Below are 25,742 nucleotides of genomic sequence, written 5' to 3' on the forward strand. Positions count from 1 at the left end.
AATGTGTGTCGTTTTCAATGTGTGCATTGTGTTTTCTTATGATTTTTGATTTTGTGTGTGTGTGTGTACATAAACGGGGACCCTGTATATAAAGCATATATATATATATATATATATATATTTGTGTGTACATCACGTTGTATATTTTGAATTCACGTTCATTTCCATTAATATACAAAGCAGAATGGATGCTAAAACCTTTTCTTTCGCGGTTATACGGACTCTAGGGTGAGTTGGGAAAATGCGGGATACAGCATCTCGCTGATTATGCGTCATGCGGTACCGAAGGGGTTAAGCAGACGCAAGATGTCTCAGTTTCATGGAACTTAGGTGTGGTGCTGAAATGGTTAACGGGCCTTGCTTGTGAACCTCTCCATTCCATTTCTCTTGAGGATTTAACAAAGAAAACTCTTTTTCTAGTAGCCTTTGCCATGGCTAAACAAGTGAGCGAGCTACAGGCAATTGACAAACGCATTGGTTTTTCAAAAGGTGATGCTGTCTGCTCCTTTTTGCCTGGCTTCCTAGCTAAGAAAGAGTTCTCCATCTAATCCCTGGCCATGCTCGTTCTCCATTAAAAACCTTATGGACATTCTAGGACCAGAAGAGGAAAGTCCTGTGTCCAGTAAGGGCTCTGAGGTATTATTTAGACAAGATGAAGAAGATCAGAGGACTTGCCAGTAACCTCTGGTCTGTGAGAAACCCGTCTAAGCCCATGCCAGAAAATGCCATCCCACGTCTAAGCATGTCAAAGAATGCCATCTCACGTCTAAGCCCATGGCAAAGAATGCATTGTCATTCTTTCTTAGAATCCTTACTGTAGAGGCACACTCTCAAATACAGGAGGATGATTTGCCTTCTGTTAAGGTGAGGGCAAAGGAGATTAGGGCTGTGGCCACATCCTATGCATTTAGACATAATGTCACTCTCAGCTATCCTCCAGTCGACATACTGGAAATGCAACTCCATTTTTGCCTTGGACTATTTGAAAGAAATAGACGACATTTGAGAATTGCAGTACCTTAGGTCTGTTATCAGTGGCTGGCTCGATATTGGGGGGAGAAGCTTAGGAAGCACCCCTTCCTATCCGTAACTTCTTTGCCTTGAATTGTGGGTGCTGAGTTCTTTTTGGGAAGCCTGGGGGTACATGTACCCAGAGTGCCCACCAGTTTGTGGAACTGGTATGATGGATTTTAATTTTTATGGTTGTCAGTGTAAGTAATGATTGTGTTTGGTCTTTTTTAATTTGGTGCTGCGCCCAGGGAAAGGGCAAATTTTTTCTTTGTCGCTTTTGAGTGTCCGGAACACTTCTTTACTCAAAAGCTCCCTCTTTAAAGTAGGGACTTATCTCAACTATTCCGCTAAGTCACTACAGATCAAGATGAGCACCGACCAAAAGGCAGTAATCTCCTGCTGTAGCTCTCTTACCAGGTAAGGATACAACAAGCATTTTGCCAGTGTTAACAGATTTTATGTTTCAGACTCATCTTCATATCTGACTGTTTTTCAAACAGAATATGTCCATTTATCCCACCCCCTATCAATGTGGGATTCAGCTATGTAATTACTTGCTAAGTTACATATATGAAAATGGTGTTTTCATAATAAAATTAAGTTTCATGCATACTTACCAAGTAATTACAGATCATAGCCCTCCCTCCTCCCCTCTGATGAACATTAAGCACAAAAGAAGTGATTTTCTCTGTTTTGTTGTAACTATCGTTCCCCGACAGAGGGCAAAGTAGTTAACTACACTTGAAACTAATGAATCGCTGCCATGAACTTCAAATTTTTAACTGCCGGTCAAGTAGAAAGTATAGCTATGTAATTACTTGGTAAGTATATGTGAAACTTAATTTTATTATGAAAATACCATTTTCTTTTATAATTAGTGGCATTTCTTTACAGCAAGCTCCTTCATTAACACTATAGTTGTGCTATTTATTGATGCCACAAAGTAGTCTGTCCGTTAGGCTTAAATGTCGGGGAGGACACTTGTCTTTTGTGGAGTTCTCACCTTTAGTTCCTAGTATTGACCATGTTCCAGGGTTTTACTTATTGTTTGAAGTCTTATCACCCCCGGCAATATTACCTACACAAGTGAGAGCATGCAAAGAAAATTGCTATTAGCATCCCCGTTAAGAAACCCAACAAGGGTGCCTTTGAATCTACTTTCTACAAATCATTATTAACACTAGGTTAGTTTGAAATTCAGAATCTGAAAGGCTTAATGTCTGGTTTTGTATAAGCTACTTACCAAGTAATTGCATAGCTATTAGTTTTAATTACCAGGCAGCTAGAATTTTTGAAATTCACGGAGTGCTACTTTTGTTTTGGCTAGGCGAGTGACCCCACCCACTTTCAGGGTAAGAGAGGAACCAGCTTAGTAAACGAGCTCAATATGTTTCTGCCGGCTGATGGCTGTGGCTACAGTGATTGGCAGCAGCATTTTATTTTTAATTCTCTTCTCTTTTGATCTTGGATCATTGGTGAAGTATTCACTTTATGGTAGCCTTTTCGGCACAATTAGTTAGTGTCAGGTTTTCTCTGAAGACTAGTATTACCGATTTTGACAATTATTTGTGTTTTCTTTGACTGGACTTGTTAGCATGTCTGACTCAGGCTCACAAAGTGTTAGATATTGCAGTAAAGGCTGCAATACGAGACTGACTAAAGCCTGCTATGACCCTCATTCTCTTTGTACTTCGTGCAGGGGTCAATTATGTTCCCCTGATTTGACCTATAATGAATGTGTGACTTGGGATCCTAAAACGTGGAAGACTTTGAGTAGTCATTTGACGAAATTAGACAGGATAAAAAGAGGAAAGCAGCAGCTAGAGCTAGTAGTAAGAAGACTTTAGCTAGTGGGGTGTCTGCAAAATCTTTGTTTGATAATTCTGATTCTTTATCCTTTGTTCCACCTGATCCCATGTCTCAATCTGTACCAATTACTCTGCACCCTGGCTCCCTTACTCCCAATCTTGACCTCATTACCAGCCTTGAGTCGAGAATTAACCTTAAGTTTGGTTTACTTGTTGACACGATGGAGAAAATTGGTGCTTCTGTTAAAGTCCTAATGGACAAAGTGAATGTGAAAGGTGATAGTGAAGTGTTAGTGGAGGAGGTGGTTGTCTGTCCCACTGATTCTCCTAGTCCAAAAGTCCCTGGCAAACTCCTCTAAACCTGGGAGGAGCCAAACTGGCAGCCCAAAGGAGGCCGGTGGGGTCTGTCCACAGGCAGTCGCCCCCCCTCAGTCATACCTGTTGCTGATTCCCAGGTTACGATAGAGCGCCGCTAGAAAGGTGTCTCTATGTAAGTGGGTTGTCTTTCATCTAGTAGTTCCAGCAGTGACTCCAGTCCTAGGTGCCAGTGGTAAGGTGAATCTCATCCCCCTGAAGAGACGCGCCGCAGGCGCTTCTTAACCTTCTGCAGTTCCTATAAAGAAGGTTAAAGAAACTTCTCCAGAACGTCTTCCTTACTGTAGCTTCTAGGACAGTCTGGAACGTTTCTCCCAGGATCAACCAGTGTTAGTGGGACAAGTTCAACCTTCTAAGCACGCTACTTCTCGGAAACACACTTCTGCATCGAGAACTTCGTCTTTTTCTAAACGCCCATCTTTTGCTTCGGAGGACTTGCCTAGACAGATAGTGATATCGGATCGCTCTCCAGTGCCCTTTCACCCAACTTCTGTTCTTGTAGCTGTACAATCTGCTTTATCTGCTTTACTTGAACCTTTGTTAGCAGAGAAGTCGTTTTTGGTGCCAATGCACCCAGTGGTGCCAGAACTTCCTTCTCCAGTGGATCGTGGGGCTCCTTCTGGTGTGGCTCTCTCCAAGTGCCCTTCATCTTTTGTGCAACCATTATCTCCTGAGTGCTTCTTTACCAAGCACACTTTGGCTCCCGAGCACTCATCGGGTCCCGAGCATCCATCGGCTCCCGAGCACCCACCGGCTCCCGAGCACCCACCAGCTCCCGAGCGCTCATTGGCGCCCGTTCCCCTCTTGCAGCAAGACGCTTTGTTGGCGCCAAAGTCTAATTCTGCTTCCGAGCGCCCAATTTCGTCTCTCTTCGGCAGCACCCGTGTCTTCTTCTGTTCTATCTTCTCCTGCTCCTACAGTTGCACCCTCTGTTTTGGATCCTTCTGTTCAGTCGATCCAGCGCAAATTGGATAATATCCTGGGCTTAATTCAGAAAGCCCCATCATCTCCCCAGCCTATTGCAGATCTGTCACCAATTTCTTCGGAGGATGAGGAAGAAGCGGACCTGTTACCCCTCCTTCGGCGTTTACCTCATTATTCAAGTTTCTGCTGGTGACTTTTCCTGATTACTTCTCTTCTGCAGCTCCGGCTTCGACGTACATGATGGATAATCAGACAACTTCTTCAAGACTTCCTAAAATGGTACTGTACTGTCCTCTTCAGCTAAGAAAGTTCTCTGTGAAGTGGAAAACTGGCTCTCAAGCAAGAGGGAGCACGGAAGAGCCTCTTTTTGTTGTCCTCCGTCTAGGTTGTCGCAGAGAAGATACCTTTCGTATGCGACCTGAGAGGTTCCATCCATGGGATTGCCTGCCTCCTCCCAGGGAGACTTCTCCGGTTTAGTTGACTCCTCCAGACAGTCGGCATTAAATTCAGCCAAGATTTTGTTCTCGTCCTTGGAATTGGACCACCTGATCAAGCACTTATTCAGTCTTGGAAGTTCTCAGCTTTCTCAACCTGGCAGTAGGAGCTTTGGCTCTTAAATTGAAGGAGTGCCCTCATATCCTTGAAGACTTTTCTTTGGAGTTTTTGGGAGTCATCTCTTGCCTGGATAAGGGTATTAGAGATGGCTCGTTTGAATTATCCTCGGTTTTTGCAATGGGTATCCTCAAGAAAAAGGAGCTTTGGTGTTCATTCACCTCGAAGGGAGTTATTCCTTCCCAGAAGTCGGCGCTCCTCTTCTTGCCTCTGGACAAGAAGCACCTTTTCCCTCAAATGACTGTGCTGCAGATTGCGTCTGATCTTCAGCAGAAGACTGCGCAGGTCCTCCTCACACAATCAACGAGACGTCCTAGAGAGTCTCCGGCCTTCCCCTCCAGGACAGTTTCTCCTGTTCAACCCCAGCCCTTTTGGGGCACAGGCAGACAAAGAGGCTTCCCCAGACCTCGCGGAAACACCCGTTTCACCCCAGAGCAATCAAGAAGTCCTCCAACAAACCACCCGCACGTAAGTGAGGATCTAGTCCTCCGCACACCTGTGGGGGCAAGGCTCCTCCATTTTTGGGAGCGTTGGGCAGCAAGAGGAGTGAAGGGTTGGGTAGTTCGAGTACTAAGAGAAGGCTATTCAATCCCATATTTGAAGAAACCCCCCCTTAATCAACAAGCCTGTTTTATTGACGACCTACTCGTCAAACCGACAAGTTTTCAGCCTTCTCCTAAGAAGTGACAGCTCTTCTTGGAAAAGAAGCAGTTGAACTAGTCGAGGTCACCTCATCTCCGGGGTTCTACAATCGACTGTTTGCAGTCGCCAAAGCCTCGGGGGCTGGAGACCAGTTCTGGATGTAAGCGCCCTGAACTTGTACATACAAAAAACAAAATTCAAGGTGGCGACATCCCAGTCCGTCCTTGCATCCATCCGTCTGGAAGATTGGATGATCTCGATAGACATGAAAGACGCCTACTTCCATGTCCCAGTTCATCAGGACGCAAGGAAGCTTTTAAGGTTTGTGTTCCAGCACAAAATGTGCCAGTTCAGAGCCCTTTGCTTCGGTCTGTCGACAGCCCCACAGGTATTCACGCATGTTCTCGCTCTAATGGCAAAATGGTTACATCTGATGGGGGTCAACGTTTCGTTGTATCTCGACGATTGGCTTATTCGCTCCCAGTCGAAGGATAAATGTGTGGAGGACCTTCACAAGACCCTTCTTCTCACACAGGATTTGGGCATCTTGTTAAATTTCCAAAAATCTCAACTGTCTCCTTCTCAGGAGATAGCTTATTTGGGGATGAGGATAAACTCTCAGAGTTTTTGGGTTTTTCCCCTCCTCCAAAGGATAATCTCCTGCCTTCAGAAGATAAACAGATTTCTCGTCCTTCAGTCCTGTTTTGCGAACATTTGGATGAGCCCACTGGGGACTCTCTTGTCCATGGAGCAGTTCGTGTCCCTAGGAATGCCACACATGAGGAACTTACAGTTCTTTCTGAAAGTCAGCTGGAACAGGAAGAAACACCCGGGTTCTTTTGTTTTTCCGATAATGAAGGAAATAAAAGGTCTGGCTTGGTGGAATTCAAGATACAAGCTCTCTCAAGGGAAGTCGCTTCTCCCTCTGAACCCCGACCTAGTGTTTTATTAGGACGTGTCAGACCTAGGTTGGGGAGCCCTCCTGGGAGACAAAGAAGTTTCAGGTCTGTGGACTTCGGAACAGATGAAGTGGCACATCAACATGAAAGAATTAACAGCAATTCACTGGGGATCGCAAGCGTTTGCATCGGAGGTGTCCGGGAAGACAGTGTCCATCCACTCAGACAACACCACAGCTCTGTCTTATATAAGAAAACAAGGGGGAACTCATTATTTCTCCCTTTAGCAAGCAGCAAGAGCCCTTCTCACTTGGGCGGATCAGAATCGAACTCAGCCGTTGAAAACAAGTTCTCACCACGGAGTGGACTCTAGACCCTCTCGTTTGCATAGAGTTTTGGAAGCTGTGGGGAAGGCCAATTGTAGATCTGTTTGCGACTGCAAAGAACCATCATCTCCCCCTGTATTGTTCACCAGCTCCAGATCCACAAGCTTGGGCAACAGACGCAATGCTTTTAGATTGGTTGGCCATTGACCTTTATGCCTTCCCCCATTCAAGATGGTAAGAGAAGTGTTCAACAAATTACGGAATCATCGAAATGTAAAGATGACGTTAGTAGCCCCATTCTGGCCAGTCTGAGAATGGTTCCCGGACTTGCTGGAACTTCTCATGGGTTTTCAGAGGCTATTGCCTCAAAAACCCAGTCTACTCAGACAACCACATTTCAGAAGGTTCCATCAAGGACTGTCCACACTGGCTCTAACTGCATTCAGACTGTCTACAGATTGGTGCGAGCAAAAGGATTTTCAAAGGCAGTTGCAGACGCTATTGCTCGTTGTGGATGACATTCCTCGAGCAAAGTTTACCAAGCTAAGTGGACAGTCTTCTGTGACTGGTGCAAGAGAAACATCTCATCTTCTAAGACATCTGTAGTAGAAATAGGTGATTTCCTCCTATATATGAAGTTTACCAGGAGCCTTTTCACCTCAACCATTAAAGGCTACAAAGCAATGTTGAGCTCTGTTTTTAGACACAGGGCTTTAGATCTCTCTAATAAGGATCTTTCTGATCTTACCAAGTCGTTTGATACGACCAAACAGAAAGAAGATAAGCTAGTAGCCTGGAATTTAGACATGGTACTGAAGTGGCTGTTGCAACCACATTTTGAACCTTTGCAATCTCTCTCCTTAAGGGACCTTACTAGGAAGACTGTTCCTAGTAGTGTTAGCGACTGCCAAGAGAATCAGTGAGCTTCGCGCTTTGGATAAAAAGGTTGGATTCTCCCAAGGTTATGCAATTTGCTCATTTACCTTAGGATTCTTAGTTAAGAATGAGTCCCCTGCTGACCCCTGGCTTCACTCATTCATTATTAAAAGTTTAATAGATATTTTAGGTTCAGAGGAAATAGAGAGAACCCTTTACCCCGTAAGGGCATTAAGATACTATTTACTGAGAACGGAAAAGATCCATGGGCTGTCAAGCAACCTTTGGTGCTCAGGAAAGGATCCTTCTTGCCCGCATTTTTCAGTAAGGATCTAATTCTAGAGGCACACTCACAAATTGACGAGGATACGTTGCCCATAGTGAAAGTTAAAGCACATGAAGTGAGGGCAGTTGCCACGTCCCTGGCTTTTAGGCATAATTTGTTTATTGCCTCTATTATACAAATAACATTTTGGAAATGCAAATCGGTGTTTGCAGCTCATTATTTGCATGACATTGAAACTGTCTGTGAAAATTGCAGTACCTTCGGTCCAATTTCGATTGCTGGTATGGTGTGGTGTTGGGAGGAGGAGTGTAGGAAGCTTCTTTCATCCTTCCTATTATTTCGCCTTGATTCATGAAGTCGAGTTGTAGGGGAGCCTGGGGGTGGTATTTGGAGTGCTCTTCAGTTTTTTATCCATAATGGTTGGGTAATGGTATACTTAACGTTTGGCTATAGGTGATGTTTTTTTTTTTTTGCCCAGGGCAGGGGCAACTTGGTTATCCTTTGTGTGCAATCAGACACTCCTTTGCAACAAAGGAATCCTCTATGTAGCAGGCGACTCTTGGCTACACCGCCATGCCATTATGCGTTGAGATGAGCGCCATCCAGAGTCAGTATTTTCGTGTAGCAGCTCTTTCAACAGGAGGGAACCAGCAAGCATTTTAACTAATGCTAGCAACAATTCTGTTTCTTTTACTTTTACTAATTTTAATGTATTAGGATAGATAACCCATGCATCCCACCTCCTATAATGTGGGATTCAGCTATGTAATTATTACTTAGTAAGTAGCTTATATAAAAATGGCATTTTTATAATAAAATAAAGTTTTATGTATACTTACCAAGTAATTACATGATGAAAGCCCTCCCTCCTGTGCTCGCATGGTTGGAAGGCATAAACATATTGAGCTCATTTGCTAAGCTGGTTCCTCTCATACCCCGAAAGTGGGCGGGGTCACTCGCCTAGCCAAAACAAAAGTAGCACTAGCGCAAATTTCAAAAATTCTAGCTGCCGGTTAATAGAAATTAATAGTTATGTAATTACTGGGTAAGTATAAATAAAACTTTATTTTTTTATAAAAATTTCGTTTTTCAGAGCAGTACAGTATGCTTAGATTATCTAAGCAGATTCAGCAATATTTCTGTAAGGATTGTCAAACTATTGGGGTTTTCATTAATCTTTAAGAGGCCTATGATACTGCCTGGTGGTATGGCATAATCCAACAAGAAGCGAGTTTTTACTGTAACATATATTCATTGATTCTTGTTTTATCAGATGGATTCACTATAGAAAGTGAGAAACACACTATCCAAGACTCATTCAGGTTTGGATTCCAGGAGGAAGTATCTGTAGTATTATGTGGTTTACTGTAGGCTAGCTTTAATATCATAAGAGGCAGAGTCTTTTCTTGTAAAGAGTTCTCTGTTTGTTGATGACTTGGCAGTCTACTGCACTAGTAATGATGTCACATCAGGCTGGAAACTCTTGCATAAGTCTATCAGTAAATGGGCTGATGAGCATGGTTTAAAACTTTCAACATATTAGGCTGTTGCATTAAAACTTTCTACATATTAGACTGTTGCAGTATGATTTATTAGATGTAGATGTACTGAAATAGTATCTACCTTAAGTGTGATAGAAAATTAGTGTAACCTATGAAAAAGTAGAGTTTTGTGGCATGATATTTGCCTTTAAATTCACATAATCTAATCACATTTATGGCCTGAAATTGAAAGTTAAGAAATCTAAATATTTACAAGTTGTATCTGGTCATTATTAAAGTTGTATAAGAAGCCATAATTGCAGTTGTTTGATTCATTAAATAAGTCCCAGCTTGAGTGTAGCTGTCAACAATATTCTTCTGTATGTAAAACAGATAACTTGATGTTGTACATAATATGGGCTGTAGAATATGCTGTGGGCATTTATAACCTCTCCTGTCGAGAGTATTCATGTGGATACTAATGAATTACCACTTGATTTGTGAAGGGAGGAGTTGGGTCTACAGTATCTTTGTAGAATTACATCAGTCCTCAGTAAACCAATTCCTTTGGTGTTTTAAATATTTTAAATATAAGTGGTGAGATTCAAAGATGTTGTGGGACAAGATCATCTTTTCAAATTCTGCTCAATGAGTACATTAATGACATCTCCCATAAGAGGCAAAAACCCAGGAAGTTAACCAGTCTCACATCCCAACATGGATCATACTTGAAATTTCCCTGTACTCAAAATCCTTTTCAAAGAAGACTCCTCTTGAAGAGGCTAAATCCAAATTCCGTGTACTTGATGTTCACAAAGATCACTTGAAGCTATTTACAGATGGTTCATCATCAGAGAATTATGCTTCTGTATTTTCTGCAGTGTAGACAGAATTAATTAAGGTTTGGAACTTGAATTTAAAGAGTAAAGGGAAATGCTTTTCATATACTGTGACTCTAGAGTGTGATTCTTTGCAAGGTTTTAATAGTCTCCAGCTTTTAGTCCAGGCATACAAGTGGCTCTTTCATATGTCAACAAAAACTTCATTTTGTGTGGCAATTTATGGTAATGAGGCAGTGGACAAGGAAGCAAAAGAAACCAAAGTTAATATGTATTAAGAAGTGTCCCCTGTTCTGATATGAAAAGACTAAGTAGATTGTATATTTTATGGAATGGCAAGAAAGAATGCCGTTCCCTGCTTGCCAATAATAAAAATATAAAAACCTACTGTTCACAGGATTGCTAGTGCCAGTTAATATACCACTTTGCTTGACAAAGACCTTTCACCTTTCGTGTCAGTCTTCCCGAGGTCAATAGTGCTTGCCATGTCTTAGCTCTGCTTACATTTGATACATGCTATAATAGGTGAGTGGATCAGTGACTTCACTTCACACAGAAAAGGTCATAAAGCACTAAACTCCAAAGTCCTCTGCTTCGTCATATGTGTCACTTCTCCAGTTCCATTTGTGATGGAGTTTTTTTCTTTATGATGACTCTGATCTTGCCATGATGCTTCCATCAGCTATATCTTTAGACCAATAAACTACTTTAGTGGTGCTGTCTCTGTTTTTGATGACTCCTATGTATGTATGCAAGGCCACTCAGTCTCAAAAAGCTTAATGTCTGCTCCGTGTACTGTAACTCCTGAAAGGAATTTCTATCCCACTTCATCTGTCTCTCGAGTTTCTTCACCTTTTGCTACCCTTGATCCTCCTCTTCCATCATGCTGTCCACCAGTGTTGAATTTTTTAAAGTAGCTGACTTCCAGGATCATATTAACTTTAAGACATTGGCTCTTCTTTCACTGCATTACAACCTTATATGACACATCACTGCCCCACTTGTCATGGAAGCCTCTCCTTTGAATTGTCCACTCGCTGTTATAGAAGTCCCCTAGTTGCCTCTTCATGAAGGTAAATATGCTGTTCCTTCACTGCCTGCCTGAGCTGCAGTAAATCTTCACAGTGCATTAACCTTCCTTCTCATTTCTCACAGCTGTGACCTCCATTTGCCTCTTGAAGGTTAACCAGGCCCCCAGACATTGCCCTTCTAGTTGTCATGGTGGTTCCAGTGATTCATCAATGGACTTTTGCCATTCCAGACTAATATGCAATGAGATCGCACTGTCTGCCCACAAACTTTTAATGCCCTTGTTTGTCTCCAGTGTATAACAGAATAGAATAGTATAGCTACTTCAACTACAGAGCCTCTAATTTACTTGAATTCAAACAGAACTGTGTACAGCAAACCCCCCCCCGCATTCACGGTCTCACTATTCACGGAATCACACATTTGCAGATTTCTCCATGGAACACATACCCTATACACATTATTCACAAAATTCTCCCATTTGCAGTATTTTTCAGCAAGAAGTATTCACTAATTACTGTATTTTGTATTTTCATGACTAAATGGAATTTTTGTGATAAAACTATTAAAATGCTCAGGTATAAGTATTTTTAGAGGGTTTTTTGTGTTTAAACTATCAAAATAGGCAGTTCTAAGTGTTTTTAGAGGGGTTTTAAGCATTCACGGATTTTAGCTATTCGCCGGGACTGCGCAAATTGCATTTATGTAGAGGACAGTACAATACAGTACTTAATTTGGCAAATCACCTGGCATTGGTGAAGATTAAGTACTTTGTTGGATATGGAACAGCATGAACCAAAGTCCCCTAACATATACAGTCTATTATCATTTCTCAATGTAAGATGACGACATAGTTGTCAAGTGTGTGCAGGGGAGGGGAAGGGGCCTGCAGTGGAGTACTCTTTTAGCTAGAAACTGGCTTGTAAGTTTTATTTGTAATTTTTTTTATAATTTTCTGGTAAATAAATTCTTAAATCAGTTTTACTTTTTTCAGTCACAACCTAGTATAATTTTGATTTTCTTTTTTCTTCCACAACCTGGTATAATTTTTATTTTCTTTTTTCATCCTTATGCACCACTTAACTTTTGCATAATTTCCACACTTGATGTTTGGGGCATATTATTAATCATAACGTTCCAGTAAGGCAGGCAGGCATGCATACTGAAAGTATAGTGCCAGACAGACCTAGACCTCAACCTACATAGATCCCAAATTAACAAAGAAATCCCTGACATAGCAAACAATTTGTGGATTGATGCAGAAGGCAAGATTCTTTCATTATTACTATTAAGTATGCATGGGAGGTATTGAGAACGTGAGGGAATTTACATATTTAGGAAGTATATATGTTAACATCATGTTAACATCCAGAAATGAGATGGAGAGAGGGGTTGTGGCTAGAATTACAACAGGGAATAGATGCTGTTTCAGTCTACATCTTTCAAAGAGAAGAAGTGTCACACGGTCCTATCAAATTACGAATTTACACTATTTTTAGGCCAATAGTACTGTATGGTTGCGAGACCTGGATGCTGACTAAATGTCAGAAACAGAGACTACTGGTTTTTTAAAAAATTTTGCATAGAACAACTGGTTCCATTTACGATATAAATGAAGGTGTTTGGAGACGATGACACAACGAAGAAATGAGATTTAACAAGACAACTGCTATAACTGGCTATATAAAATCACTGAGGATGCTTAGGGCAGGACATGGTTAGAAGGGAAGAGGGCAGAATGCCTAGTGGTTATGGAAGGATCAATAGAAGGGAGGGAGACCGAGGATGGGATGGAAAGATAATGTGTTAGAGACCTAATCGAATTAGGACTGAACGATCATCCTGAGAATAACTGGAGAGATTCAGCAATCAGTGGGGGAACATGGAGGGGTCTGGTGCAATCAGCCATGGGTCACCAATAGGCCCCAGAGCCACCAGAATGAGTGAGTAATTAAGCAGTGTAACCAGCCTACTGAGGCTGGAAACCGAAAAAACATGTTAAACTGCATCACGTGACAAGTAGCCATGCCTTACCTCACTTAGTGATATTGCGTCAGAATGCACAATATCTTTCTACAGATATTTTTTCAGCCTAGTCTTTGCGTGTAGCATCTTCGCGAGAACAGTGACAGATAAAAACTGCTCTCTATTTAAAAATAGTAGCTCTCTTGCAAACAATGTAAAAGATAATCCACACAGATTGTGAACTTTTGCTTCATTTTGTCTGGCATTAATGCCATAATGAAGGATAACACCAGCATAGAACAGAAATGCATTAATGAATGAAACCTACCTAAAAATGTGGAGATGTGAGGGAGATGGAAAAACTGTCAGGTTGATGATCAGAAAGAACTGTCAGGTTGATGATCCCAGGTCCCATGCTGACAACTCGGACAAAATGAAGGATATTTTGAATGACATCAAAAAGTTTTTGTGTAGCATGCAGTTGGTGGTTTATTTTCTTAAAAACAAAGTAGGGGTTTGAAACACTGCAATTAGAGAAACAGAAGCTGCAAAAGCAGCACAAACTGTATGAAAAAATCAGTATAGGGCATCTCCTCTATGAAGTGCAGGTGGAACAGTGTTCATCTTAATTATAAAATGCTAAAGACATATTTCTCTGAATTGCATTTATTGTGAAATTATGAATAGGTCTAAAGTCTTGGTAGACATGATACAAGCTCACATCAGAGGTGTATAAAAGTAGTCAACTCCTTTTATTCCTGACCTTGTTACAAGGTTAGCAAAGAATTAGTTTGAGAAAAAAATAGGAAGAGTTCATGAAAAAAAGAATAGGAAAACATAACTGCTGATATTAAACAAATTTGAATATGCTGAAATTATAGGACTCATGTTTCCCATTTTCTACAATATATAGCCACTGATGTCTTTTCTTATCATTAACACCAACAGCACACAAATCTCTTGATAAGCTTGTCAATATAAGATCTTGGCATCAGCTGTACCTTCATTTAGTGAGCCATCATCTGCCGTTAAAATTACATTTGCCCCTACGTTACCATGTGACAGGTTAACACCTTGCATCCTCCCCCATCTCCCCAGCCCTTCATTATCACCCAGCTAACACTTACATCAAATTTTTTAGCTTCAAATGCCAGCTAAGAAGAATGCTACATGGGTTTGTTTCCAAGTGCAATAAATTATTTCTTTTAAATGTACTATTACTGCTGTATTATACAATACAGTATTAATATCTTCGTTTGATGTGCACGAGTGGTACTATACAGTATTATCTTGTTTCCAATATTAATTCATACAATGCTGTACTGTACAAGTATAGCATGACTAGACATTGTAGTATAGCTTCTTCATTGTATGCTACTTGCATGCAAATGAAGTGAGAACCTTTTTCTTCATGCTATTACAAAACTATTCAGATCTAGGTGTTGTGAATTTTAATGCCTGAGAAGATGCTTTTACAGATTTCTATCTTTTTGCTACTTTTCCAAGTTCAGATAGTTTCTCTCAAACTACAGGACAATACATGGAGTGTCCCCTCAAATAATGCTGAAAACTTCATTACAAGTTTTTGAATTACAGCTGATGGTTAGAAAGTTTGTGTCAAAAGGCAAGCCCATTCGTAAGTCATATCAAGAGTTATCCATAAAATGTAAAAAGTTCCTCAAAATTGCAACATACATTAAAATTTACGTCAATAAAACCATGTCCTTTTTTTCTTTTTTGACATTTACTTTACCACTGTTTTGTAGAATATACCCTAAAAAAAAATCTCACTGCTTCTAATACACTTGCTTTAAAGGTTGTGCCCAAAAGTGTTTTCATAGCCAAAATTTTAGTACTGAGAGTAAACATCTAAATGTAGACAGGTTTCTTTCTAAGACTAATCAACATAAAAAATTATAAAACCTGACTGATGGTAGCTGATATGTTTGGAGTTAAAAAAGCAATAAAGGGTGACACCAAAGACTGGCCTACCTTATTTGGTCAGTTTACTCCTGTAACATGATACACCAAATTAGAGACTCTAGGCCTTAAAGAGGCAAGGACAATCAGCCACTCAACCTCAAGCCGTTTTAGAAAAATACAAAATATTTTAACTACAATTCTGCCATCGGTATGTCTTGGCTCACAGTTAAGAGATAATTATAACAGATTTCTTTTAACTTAAACAAGATCTGGCTTAGGCAGATAACGAAAAGATACCCTTATACATAACCAAAAAAAACATGAAAAGCGGTAGCAAAGAGCAAACGAGGTGACATCTCGTCAACACACTCCACACGCTCTTCGGCGTACCATATATCGAAGCTAAGGAAACCAGGTTGAGAAATAGGACTATTAAAATGATACCCAAAGTCAATTGTATATAATTAAAACTGTTATTCATAACAATGTAAAATATGAAATCTTACATTACAATAGAATCAATGGGCCATTAAAGAATAATTTCCATGCCATTAAGCTAAAAAAATAGATAGGGTAGTAGATATAAATATTTAAAATTGTTCATTCCTAACAAAAAGGAATAAAATTCTATTAAGATCAAAATCCTTAGTTGCCATCTCACTCCTTTTACAATTTATTTTACTTAAAAGATGGCTCTTAGAGAAGCAGGTCTGCTAAAATTAACTTCCTTTTTGTAAAGCATGAACAAGTTAGAAAAACTGGCAAATTAGATAAAGTCAGAAAGGAGTGCAAAGTGTTTTCAGAAATGGCATCGGGTATTAGGACGTGGAAACACAAACATCATTAATAACAAGGTTGCTTGCAGAAGTGGTAGTCTATACAACAGATTACAATATTTACAATAAATACAGCCGCAGTTGCCTCCACAGGCTCTTCTACACTTAAAGCTTATAATTTACATGACCTGCATCTACCTGCAGTCTTCTATACAAATACACAGAAAATAACTTTTGCTGTACTTTGTACATTTAAAAACATTCACCATTTGATATTTACAATCTACATGTACAATAGAGGTGGACACAGCAGCCCCATAATACGGGTGTCAAATTAACCATACGTAAGACAGAACTTCGGTCAACCCAATTCCACTGGCCACCACAAATTAGCAGAGCTGCTGAAACACCATCCTCTGTCCCTGACATTGCTACCAGGAGACTTAAGACTCACTGGGGGATCATCACCCTATAAAATCACAAATGTACACTCTTCTTGTCTTGTAATAGGTCACGGGTGACACTTTTTTTTTTTTTTTTTTTACTTTTAATCTTTTATTCTTTTTTTTGTATTTTTTGTGGGATAGTTCCTATTAATATCTTTAACAGCAGTAAAATATAAAACATAAAATGAACTTAACAAATATTCTAAAAATTCAAATAGGTTAAAAACAAAGTGTTCTTGGGTTGCCAAAGGCTGAGATCGTCAGTTTATCCACTGAACTAAACATCTAGGAAATGTAATTCTACGACAGCTCGACCAAGCAAATAATGTCACACAATTCCCAGTCCTGGAACACAGCAGTGTTGCTTTACAGGACCTATCAATAAAAAATGGTCACCAAAGAAGAAAATTAACAAGAGAAAAACCAAAGGCAGTTAGAGATAATTCAAAACTGCCTGAATAGTATAGGAACAGGAAACAGACAGCAAAAACAAAATAGAAAAAAAGAGAATTATTGCACAAATATTAATAATACTGAATATACTGCTGTCAGCTCCTTGAAAAACAATTCACTGCTCCCAAATGACACTTGCTGAAGGATGAACACTATTTCTGGAGCATTAGATATTATACCACTTCAGCAAGTAATAATTCCTACTTATCCTTTGATAATCTCCTTCTCTTGTTAGGTGTGTCTTCATTTGCTGAAACAAAAACAATTATCATTAATAATATAATCTGCTCTGAGAAAATTACTAGTATACATGACAACCAAAGGATAGGAAAAAAAAAAATCTGAAATCGGTAGGCAAAAAAGTTCTCTTTAGTTCTCATCAAATGCTGTAAATGATTAAAAATCTACACTAACCAAAGATTAGTTACATAGATGGGACACTACTGGTACTAGCACAACCTGTTTTGCAATGAAATATAAATTTTGTGATAATGACTGTCTCCATGGTAAAAATCTTGTCATTTTTACACCATAGGGTATGAGGCAGCACCACTGCCTAGGAACACTAACATGGTGTTTTCCCTAACCTTCTCAACCCTATCTGCTACCTGCAATGGTCAATCAACAACTAAGTACCTAATTCACTTATATGACCAAAGGTGTCATACTCAATTCCAGGGAATGCATCTGCATTGTCCCTCCTTATCAAGTTTGAGAATTACACACTAGTTCATGTCCCTCCTTGTCAAGTTTGAGAATTGCACACTAGTTCATAAGTCAAAGAATGGAGCATGCATACCATGACACCTTGTGGCCTGAGAAAGATAAAAGAAAAATTTTAATGATGTATATGATAACAGAGGCCTTTGCATTCCGAGATCAATTATACAATACAATTATGATTATTTCTTCAACAAAAGGCAACTCCCTCAAAATTCTAGTGTCATTCTTGATTCCAAGTTCACTTTTAAAACATCCCTGATCTCACTCTTCTTCAACTTGCCAGAAATTGGTTTGGTGAGAAGGTCCTTCAAAATTTTTGAAGGCTTGGCTATCTTGATGAAATATTTTCTTTTATTCATATTTTGAACACATTGTTTGTCTGGCCTTAAGCAGCTAACTCAAATTGCTGAGCCAAAACTTATGTTTCGTTAAATTTCTTAGTTCTGATCTTGATATTAATTTCCCACATTTGTTCTATTAGCTCATTGTGAATGCTGTGCAAGATGTATTTCCTACCTACAATTACCCTTTGCATTAAAATCTTTCCATACATCATGCACCAAGCAATAATTCTGTCCTGACTTTTCCTCAGTGAAGTCCAATACCATATAGTTTTCTAGAGGGTATGACCAAATAGTGTAATAGTCTTAATTGTGCTTTTTGTTGAGAAGGGGCCCTTGGAGCTTATAGCATGCTGCTTTTTCAACTTGGGTTGCAGCCTGACTTAATAATACAGTACTAGTAGGCATGACAGTGTCCAAGTTACTGTATAATATCTGATCTGGTTTTGAATTTAAAATGCGACAGGTGAGTTCTAGATCTCGGACCTACTTGATAAACAACCATGAGCCATGAAATTGTAAAAAATATGCGGTGTGCCAGTTCAATGACCCTAATAACATGTGGTTTAACATTCTTTACTGTAATTAATACTATTGCATGTAAATAGACCTGAAGTCTTCTGTCACTTCTTTTATTCAACGTGTTGGCAGTTATGCATGTAAACAATTTATCTGAAATTTAATCTGTGACCAAATTCTATGACATCAAGATCAATTCAATTTACAGTGATGGGCAAGTTTTACTCTTTAAATATAAATTTATATGAATTTATTTGATTCTAGATGGATAAGACCAATATAACAGCTGATGAACCAAATTAGTATAGGTTCTCTCTTCAATCCCCTAAGATTTTGATAAATGAAGAATTTCATGAACCATATTCACCACTACACATAGCTTTAGCTGTATTCATACACTTCTACATACAAGATGAAGTTGCTGAGCATGTCTGCGGTGGTGGAAGCAGAGTACTGTTTGGAAGACTTGACCAACAACCTGGTCCTACGTACAGGCTCATGTGTATTTATGGTGGACTGGACTGCTTTGCCCCTTCCCTTATAATGTGTACCCCTTGCCACTTCTGTACTCCTTTTTTTTTTAAATATACTTACATTCACTGCTATTATATACACTCATCTTCAACTTACATTCACTGCTATTATCTACACTCATTTAAAATTTGTGCATAATTCTATTTTGCCTTTCTTTTGTCTTTCAACATACTTTTATATCAACAAATAATTTAACCTGACCACTGAGTTTACTTTATTAGCTCTCATTCAACTGACTTAAGGGCTTGTTTTGAATGAATATATTACAATTCCTTAAAAACTTACTGACTGCATAAACTGAAGCCATTGTAGATTCTGACAAAATTTCTTTCAATGATTTGCTTCCAAATTTTATTATATGCTGTTGATTAAATATTTAAGTCACTAAAGATATGTTCAATTGTATGTGGTTTTCTACATTCTGTGCGTTACCCATTTGGTTGCAGATTATTCATCCAATACTTAAGGATCAGAAGAGAGGGACTAATTTGGATATAGGTTATTAACTCGATGTGACCTTTTTGAAATGAACACCTAGATGCAACGATGGTTTACTATGTTCTATGTTCCCTTTAGCCATTAACTTAAGATGATGGGTTCTAAGAGATTATAACAAACCACTGAGGAGCAGGCAGTAATAATGACTACAGCTTGACTGCTTTATCTTCATTTCCATTAATACCTACAGATGCAGGGGGCCCAATATATTTAATTTTAAACTGGTGTGATATTATTTGTAAAATGACAACTAAAATTGCTTAAAAAAGGGATTTTTAAAGGAAAAAAAACTTTTGAAGGGCTTATCAATTACTGCTAGTCGATGAAAATTACACATTTTTTGTGGGTATGCTTTTAATAATCTAGTGACAGTAAGCCACAGAATAAATAATTAAAAAATTTCTTTAAGAGTTCACATACTGGTAGCTAAAATTATTGCAAAATGAAGAACATATCTACAAATCTAACAATACAAAATGTGAAAATTAACCTAACTCAAGAGAGATTTTAAAGGTGCTAACATCATACCAGTGGAGTGCTTTGAGAAGACTAGTTCAAATTCAAAGGTTACTTAAGAGATGTGATGCACATTAACTTTGAAAACAAACTTGAAAATATTCTGGACCTATGATAAGGGGAATGTTACACATGCTTTCGCCTTAATGGGATGAGAAATACCTTGTCCAGGTCTTCCTGCTATGATGTAAACATCATTGATGGAGCAATGAACAGTAAAGTCTAGTTTTTTTCTTTCATTATCTTTCCCTCTCCACCCTAGCGGTAGAAACAAAAGTTTAACCAACTAGATAAATAATTCACTACTTTGGTCAACAAAGGCATAACTGATTTTATAGAACATGACCATTTGTTCCTCCTTCTCTGGTCTAAGAATCAGATATGGGTCCCTCAACTTTGAGAACAAGTACCAACATGTCACAAGGGAGAAGAATAGCTAGCTAGAAGAGTAGAACAAAGACCAACAGGCAGATCAAGAAAGTCTTTGAGCAGGCACGTATGAATACCCGAACCACAAGGGAACTTGAAACACAATACAGTACTGTATGCTCATATCAGAAACGAGTAGAAAGAACTCATTTCTCATTGAAGGGAAAACTTGGTATAAAACCTTGGTAGTAACTGTGGCTCAAATTTCATCCAATTTCACTACAATCTCAAACAATGCTTGAAAAATCTGTAATTTCACCAAGTCAACAGCAAACAAGTAGGGATTTGGGAGGAATGTAATGAGAATCTCGATACAGTGAAAATCTTTGGAAAAGCCAGGATCATGTAAGATAGGTACAATATGATATATGGACACAATACATGAAAGGGGAAAACAGAAAACTATAATGAAGGAATGGTAATAATAAAATATTGGGAGAGAGTGTTTTCAAAATATAATAGGGATAATACAATGCGAAGGGTTTTGATAAGACACGAGAGGCCAACTGGATGTCTGAGGTTAGCAAAGCCCTGGGAAGATGAAGAATAAAAAACTTTGATAAAGCAGCTGGAAAACCAAAAGATGATGATATGCCCTGATTATATGAAAACTTAATAAAAGCAGGAAAAGACCCACAACAGTGTTGAAGACTGGTAAGCAACACTGTGAATAACATATAGGATGATGCTGCTTGAGCATACCACAAAAATATTGGAGGTGCTGCTGCACGAAAAAGGCAAGTAAGAATGACTAAAGTTGACAGTTGTCAGTTAGGCTTTCTGCCAGAGAAATCAACAATAGATGCTGTCAACAAAGAGACTACTGCCGGAGAAGCATAAGCAGAGGCTAAGATCATAAATTATAACTTACTAGTTAAAATGTACTTTTTAAAGGGCTCATCAAGGCTCAGCATGGTCTTCCTGTTGATCATATAAAAGGAAGAACCTACAAAGAAGTGCAGAAAAGGAGGCCCTGAGAGCTGTTAAATGCAGGTGGCCTAGTATTAACAGCAAAATCTGATGAAAGAGCCATACTGTTTACAGATGTAAGTGTAATGGAGAGGAGAGGACTGAATATCAGTAAATTCAAAACAAAGTTTTGTAGTTATAAGAGAGGAAATGGAAAAAGGAGCAAGGAAAGTAGTTATGTGGATACAGAGAAAGTAGCTATGTGGATACACAAATAATTTTATGCCTGAAAAGTTTATCACATGAAAATGAGAGGAAGGATGAACCCCATTTTGTGGTGCAAGGGTAAGCAGTACAAGATTAGCAACAGCCTAAATGAACAGCATCAAGAGGAAAACTTACAGATTATACAGTCTATATTATTCTTAGCAACAGAAAATTTTAGTCAGGTTAGCAACATGGCAAGACAGACCCATGCCTAAGCACAGAATAATGTGGAAAAGGGCATAGACTTCTAGATCAGATGGGAATTCAATACAAAGACAACACTGAAAAAACTCATTTCAGTTACTGATCACATGAGGGAAAATCTGAAGTAAAAATGTAAATAAATACTTCAACATTACTAAACATGACACTTTTTCTACATGATTATTTTAAATGCCACTAAACACTATTTTGAGAAGCAATATGCATGCAACTACTCAAAAACATTATGTAAAGTGCTCTCACCTGTTGCAGTACTTCTTGTTTTCCTTCGATTACTGGCGTCCTGTTCTGACTGATCACTGTCTTTTCTAGTTTTTGTGCCTTGTACTGGACTTCTGTCTTTGTCCTTCAATTCTGGACTTTTGTCCTTAACAATTGGTTTAACCTCTTTATTAACACTTATAGTTCTCTTATCTTTTAACTGAGTATCTTTACCCTCTTTTGAAACATCCTTCTTTTCTTCTACTTTTTCTTTTATATCTTTCACCACCCTATCCTTGACTTCACTTCTACTAGTCTGAGGCTTCACTACCTGTCCTGTCTGACCCTTATTGTTGTTATCTTTGCTTGGTTCAGGGGATTTCTCTTTGTTCGTAACACGATTATTCTGTCTGGGCGTTCTTCTTGTAGGGGTGGCATCCCTTGTCGTACCAGTAGATTCAGCTGAACTCTGCCTTTCTCGACTTCGAGCTGATGTTTTACATGATGCTCGACTACTTCGCGAGGATGGCCTGAAAAATGTAATGTACTTGAAAAAATAATTTGGATAAACAAAATAAACGTGAACTAATTTATAAAAGGAGAGCAAAAAATACTTTTACATTTGTAAGCATTATCAAAATACAAATACACAGAAATAAGAACTAATTTATAATAGGAGAGCAAGAAAAGTATAAATATCAAAATAAAATACACAAAAATAAATTTGATAATAAAAATAAGTTTTCAAAAATGTTTCCATATAAGAATGGGGTTTCATAACAAAAATTTTTCCACGTAAGTGATGCCTCAATTTAATGGAATTCTGTACTCATCACCAACATTTTTTTTTTTTTTTTTTGGGACCTTGGCTACAATTTTAGGTGTCACACATTTTTCAATAAAACTCTTAAACGGAATGTTAAGTGTAACGTACAGGTTAGCTTAAGTTTGTAACTATATGGAATTACTTTTAGCTGTAAGACATCTACAAAATATTTGAGTGCAAGCTGTATAAGGACTTTGTTACTTATCAGAAAACCAGACCATGTAAAGCTGAGGTGATACTCTAAACTATATATATAAAATATACAGTGAACCCCGTATTTGCGGGGGATGCGTCCCACCCCCCCGTGAATAGGTCAAATCCACGAATGCTTAAAACCCCTCTAAAAAACACTTAGAACTGCCCATTTTGATAGCTTAAACCAAGAAAAACCCTGTAAAAATGCTTATACCTGAGTATTTTAATAGTTTTATCACAAAAAGTGCATTTATTCATGAAAATTATATGAAAATACAGTAATTAGCAAACATTTCTCAGTGAAAAATACCGCGAATGGGCAAATTTTCCGCAAATGATGGCTAGATATGTTCCACAGAGAAACCTGCGAATGCGCGAGTCCGCGAACCATGAGAATGTGAATACGGGGGGTTTACTTTATATATATACCTGTATACAGTAAATACTACATCCTCTCACACTCAGTATTTGTGTACTGGCTGACACTTGTATTGTGAAAGTGAGCTTGTAAAGGCTTTTAGCCCTACATGTTCCTAAGTCCAGGTCCTCAAATATTCTAAATGCTGTATATATGTCTTGATTACATAAATTTGGATAAGCCACTCACAGATTAAAAATTGCAGAAGGAAAAGCAATTGAGGTGAGCCATTCCAAAGGCAATACAGTACATCCTACTCTGACTCCTCTATTTGTCACCCATGGGTTTAGCAGTAACTACAGTCTTTTTTGTTTAGAAGAAACAGACATATATATGTTCATTGTTGTGAAATCAATATATATGTTCATTGTTGTGAAATCAACCGTCAAAAACGGCTGTTGTTATCAGCTTCGGTGATAAACAAAACATGTTCAAGGCTGTACACATTTACGCAAGAGTATAACGTTACTAACAATACTTTTATCAACCAAACAAAAACTTCTTTCAGTTTTCTTCTGAAAATGGAAAGAGAAACCCATAAGATTCCTGTGTATAACTTGTTTACTTACAAATATTTACATATTACTTGAATCTCGAGTACTTTCAGGTCCTAACTCCTAACTGTGCCCCTTTTTCAAGAGGCGTGAAGGTGGTTCAAGGCCCAGCAATCTTCTGGAACTTCTTCTCCCTGTGCTGTCATTTATATGATGGCTGTCCTGGTTTCCATTCTCTTGAGAGTTGTTAATCCCCTCCTGTCGGTCTGATATCCTGATCTGATGGTCAGTGGGATTAACCCTTGTGGTAAGTGAATGGTCACCACCGGTCTGTTGGGCAGGAGACCTAACCTCCAGGTCAGAAGCGTCGATCTTAGCTTCTTTTAATATTAAAGCTCGGCTTATGGATCTTCTGAGGTAAATCCTTTGTTTCCTTCTATCACTTTAATTTCTCAGATGAGTGCCCCTTCCAGTACCCTCCTATGACTGATGTTATTGCTTTTGTATATAAGCCTACTGTTTTTAAAATCTGTCCTATGGTCCTTTTCCCAACAATACCCAGCTATAGCACTCCCCTGTGAGTTGAGCTGTACTGCCCTTCTGTGTTCTTGAACACAGAAGGGCAGTACAGCTCAACTCACTGGGGAGTGCTATAGCTAGGCATTGTTGGGAAAAGGACCACAGGACAGATTTTAAAAACAATAGGCTTATATACAAAAGCAATAAGCTCAGTCAGAGGAGGGTAGTGGAAGGGGCACTCATCAGAGTTAAAGTGATAGAAGGAAACAAAGGATGTACCTCAGAAGATCCATAAGCCGAGCTTTATTATTGAAAGAAGCTAAGAGCGACCCTTCTGACCTGGAGGTTACGTCTTCTGCCCAACAGACCGATGGTGACTACTCACTTACCATTGTACCACAAGGGTTAATCCCACTGACCATCAGATCAGGATATCAGACAGACAGGAGGGGATTAACAACTCTCAAGAGAACGGAAACCAGGACAGCCATCATATAAATAACAGCACAGGGAGAAGTAGTTCCAGAAGATTGCTGGGCCTTGAGCCAGCCTGATCACCTTCACGCCTCTTGAAAAAGGGTCACAGTTAGGACCTGAAAGTACTTGAGATCCAAGTCATATGTAAATATTTACAAGTAAACAAGTTATACACAGGAATCTTGTGGGTTTCTCTTTCCAATACCTTTATCATTCTCTTTTACTTTTTTAACTAGAAGATGGGATAAAGGGATGGAGGAATTTAAACTAGAAAATGGGAGAAAGAGATGGAGGCAGAGAAGTTGGTCTATTGTAATTTGGTCTCTCGCTGCGTGACTGTACAATGCTGCCTGCGCCTGTGCAAAATTTAAAAATCTTTTAAAAATATTGTTGTATCGGTATTAATTGCTTACCCCTTTGCAAAAACGAATTATCGTAACTCGAGCACTACCTGGGTACCCAAGTATTTGAACAGATTTATCACAAAAAGTGCATTTAGACATGAAAATGAGATGAAAATACAGTAATTAGTGAATATTTCTCGATGAAAAATACCGTGAATGGGCAAATTTTCAGCAAATAATGCGTATATATGTTCCATAGAGAAATCCGCGAATCGTGAGACTGCGAATATGGGGGGTTTACTGTATTCATATATTATCATATTATACAAACATCAACATAACGAATATGCATCTTTTCCTTTGGTCTTTTAAAAAGTTATGCTTTACTTCATTGTATCCAATAATACTGTATGTATTCTCACACTGCTTTTGTATTACAAATTGCGATCCATGTTTTGGTTTGGAAATCGATTACATGGTGTGTTGATTTCTCCATACTTAACTCAGTTCAGAGCGCTTTTCTTGCTTCTAGTTAGCGTAAATGAATCTCTAGATACTTTATTTATATGGGACAAGGTTATTTTTTGTTGAAGTGTATTAAAGTTGAGATATAGCTTAAATACATCTTAGCTATTTTTG

The 25,742-nt window shown here is 38.7% G+C and overlaps 1 protein-coding gene and 1 long non-coding RNA gene across 3 annotated transcripts in view; one reads left to right on the top strand and one right to left on the bottom strand.

Moving 5' to 3' along the window:
* Nucleotides 1-25,742, top strand: part of LOC136835031 (uncharacterized) — a 155,459-nt gene that overhangs the window by 84,965 nt on the left and 44,752 nt on the right. The gene's annotated exons all lie outside the window — the stretch shown is intronic.
* LOC136835030 (streptococcal hemagglutinin-like) overlaps nt 15,442-25,742 on the bottom strand; it is a 65,511-nt gene continuing 55,210 nt past the window's right edge. For both annotated transcript variants that reach the window (XM_067098108.1, XM_067098107.1), the window contains exons 7-8: nt 21,873-22,360; nt 15,442-16,921 (exon numbers count right to left, since the gene is read on the bottom strand). In XM_067098108.1, the coding sequence (XP_066954209.1) occupies nt 16,872-16,921; nt 21,873-22,360 (538 nt within the window). In that variant the 3' untranslated portion in view covers nt 15,442-16,871. The remainder of the gene's footprint in view (nt 16,922-21,872; nt 22,361-25,742) is intronic.

Source organism: Macrobrachium rosenbergii, chromosome 54, assembly GCF_040412425.1.
Source record: "Macrobrachium rosenbergii isolate ZJJX-2024 chromosome 54, ASM4041242v1, whole genome shotgun sequence".
Taxonomy (NCBI): Eukaryota; Metazoa; Arthropoda; class Malacostraca; order Decapoda; family Palaemonidae; genus Macrobrachium; species Macrobrachium rosenbergii.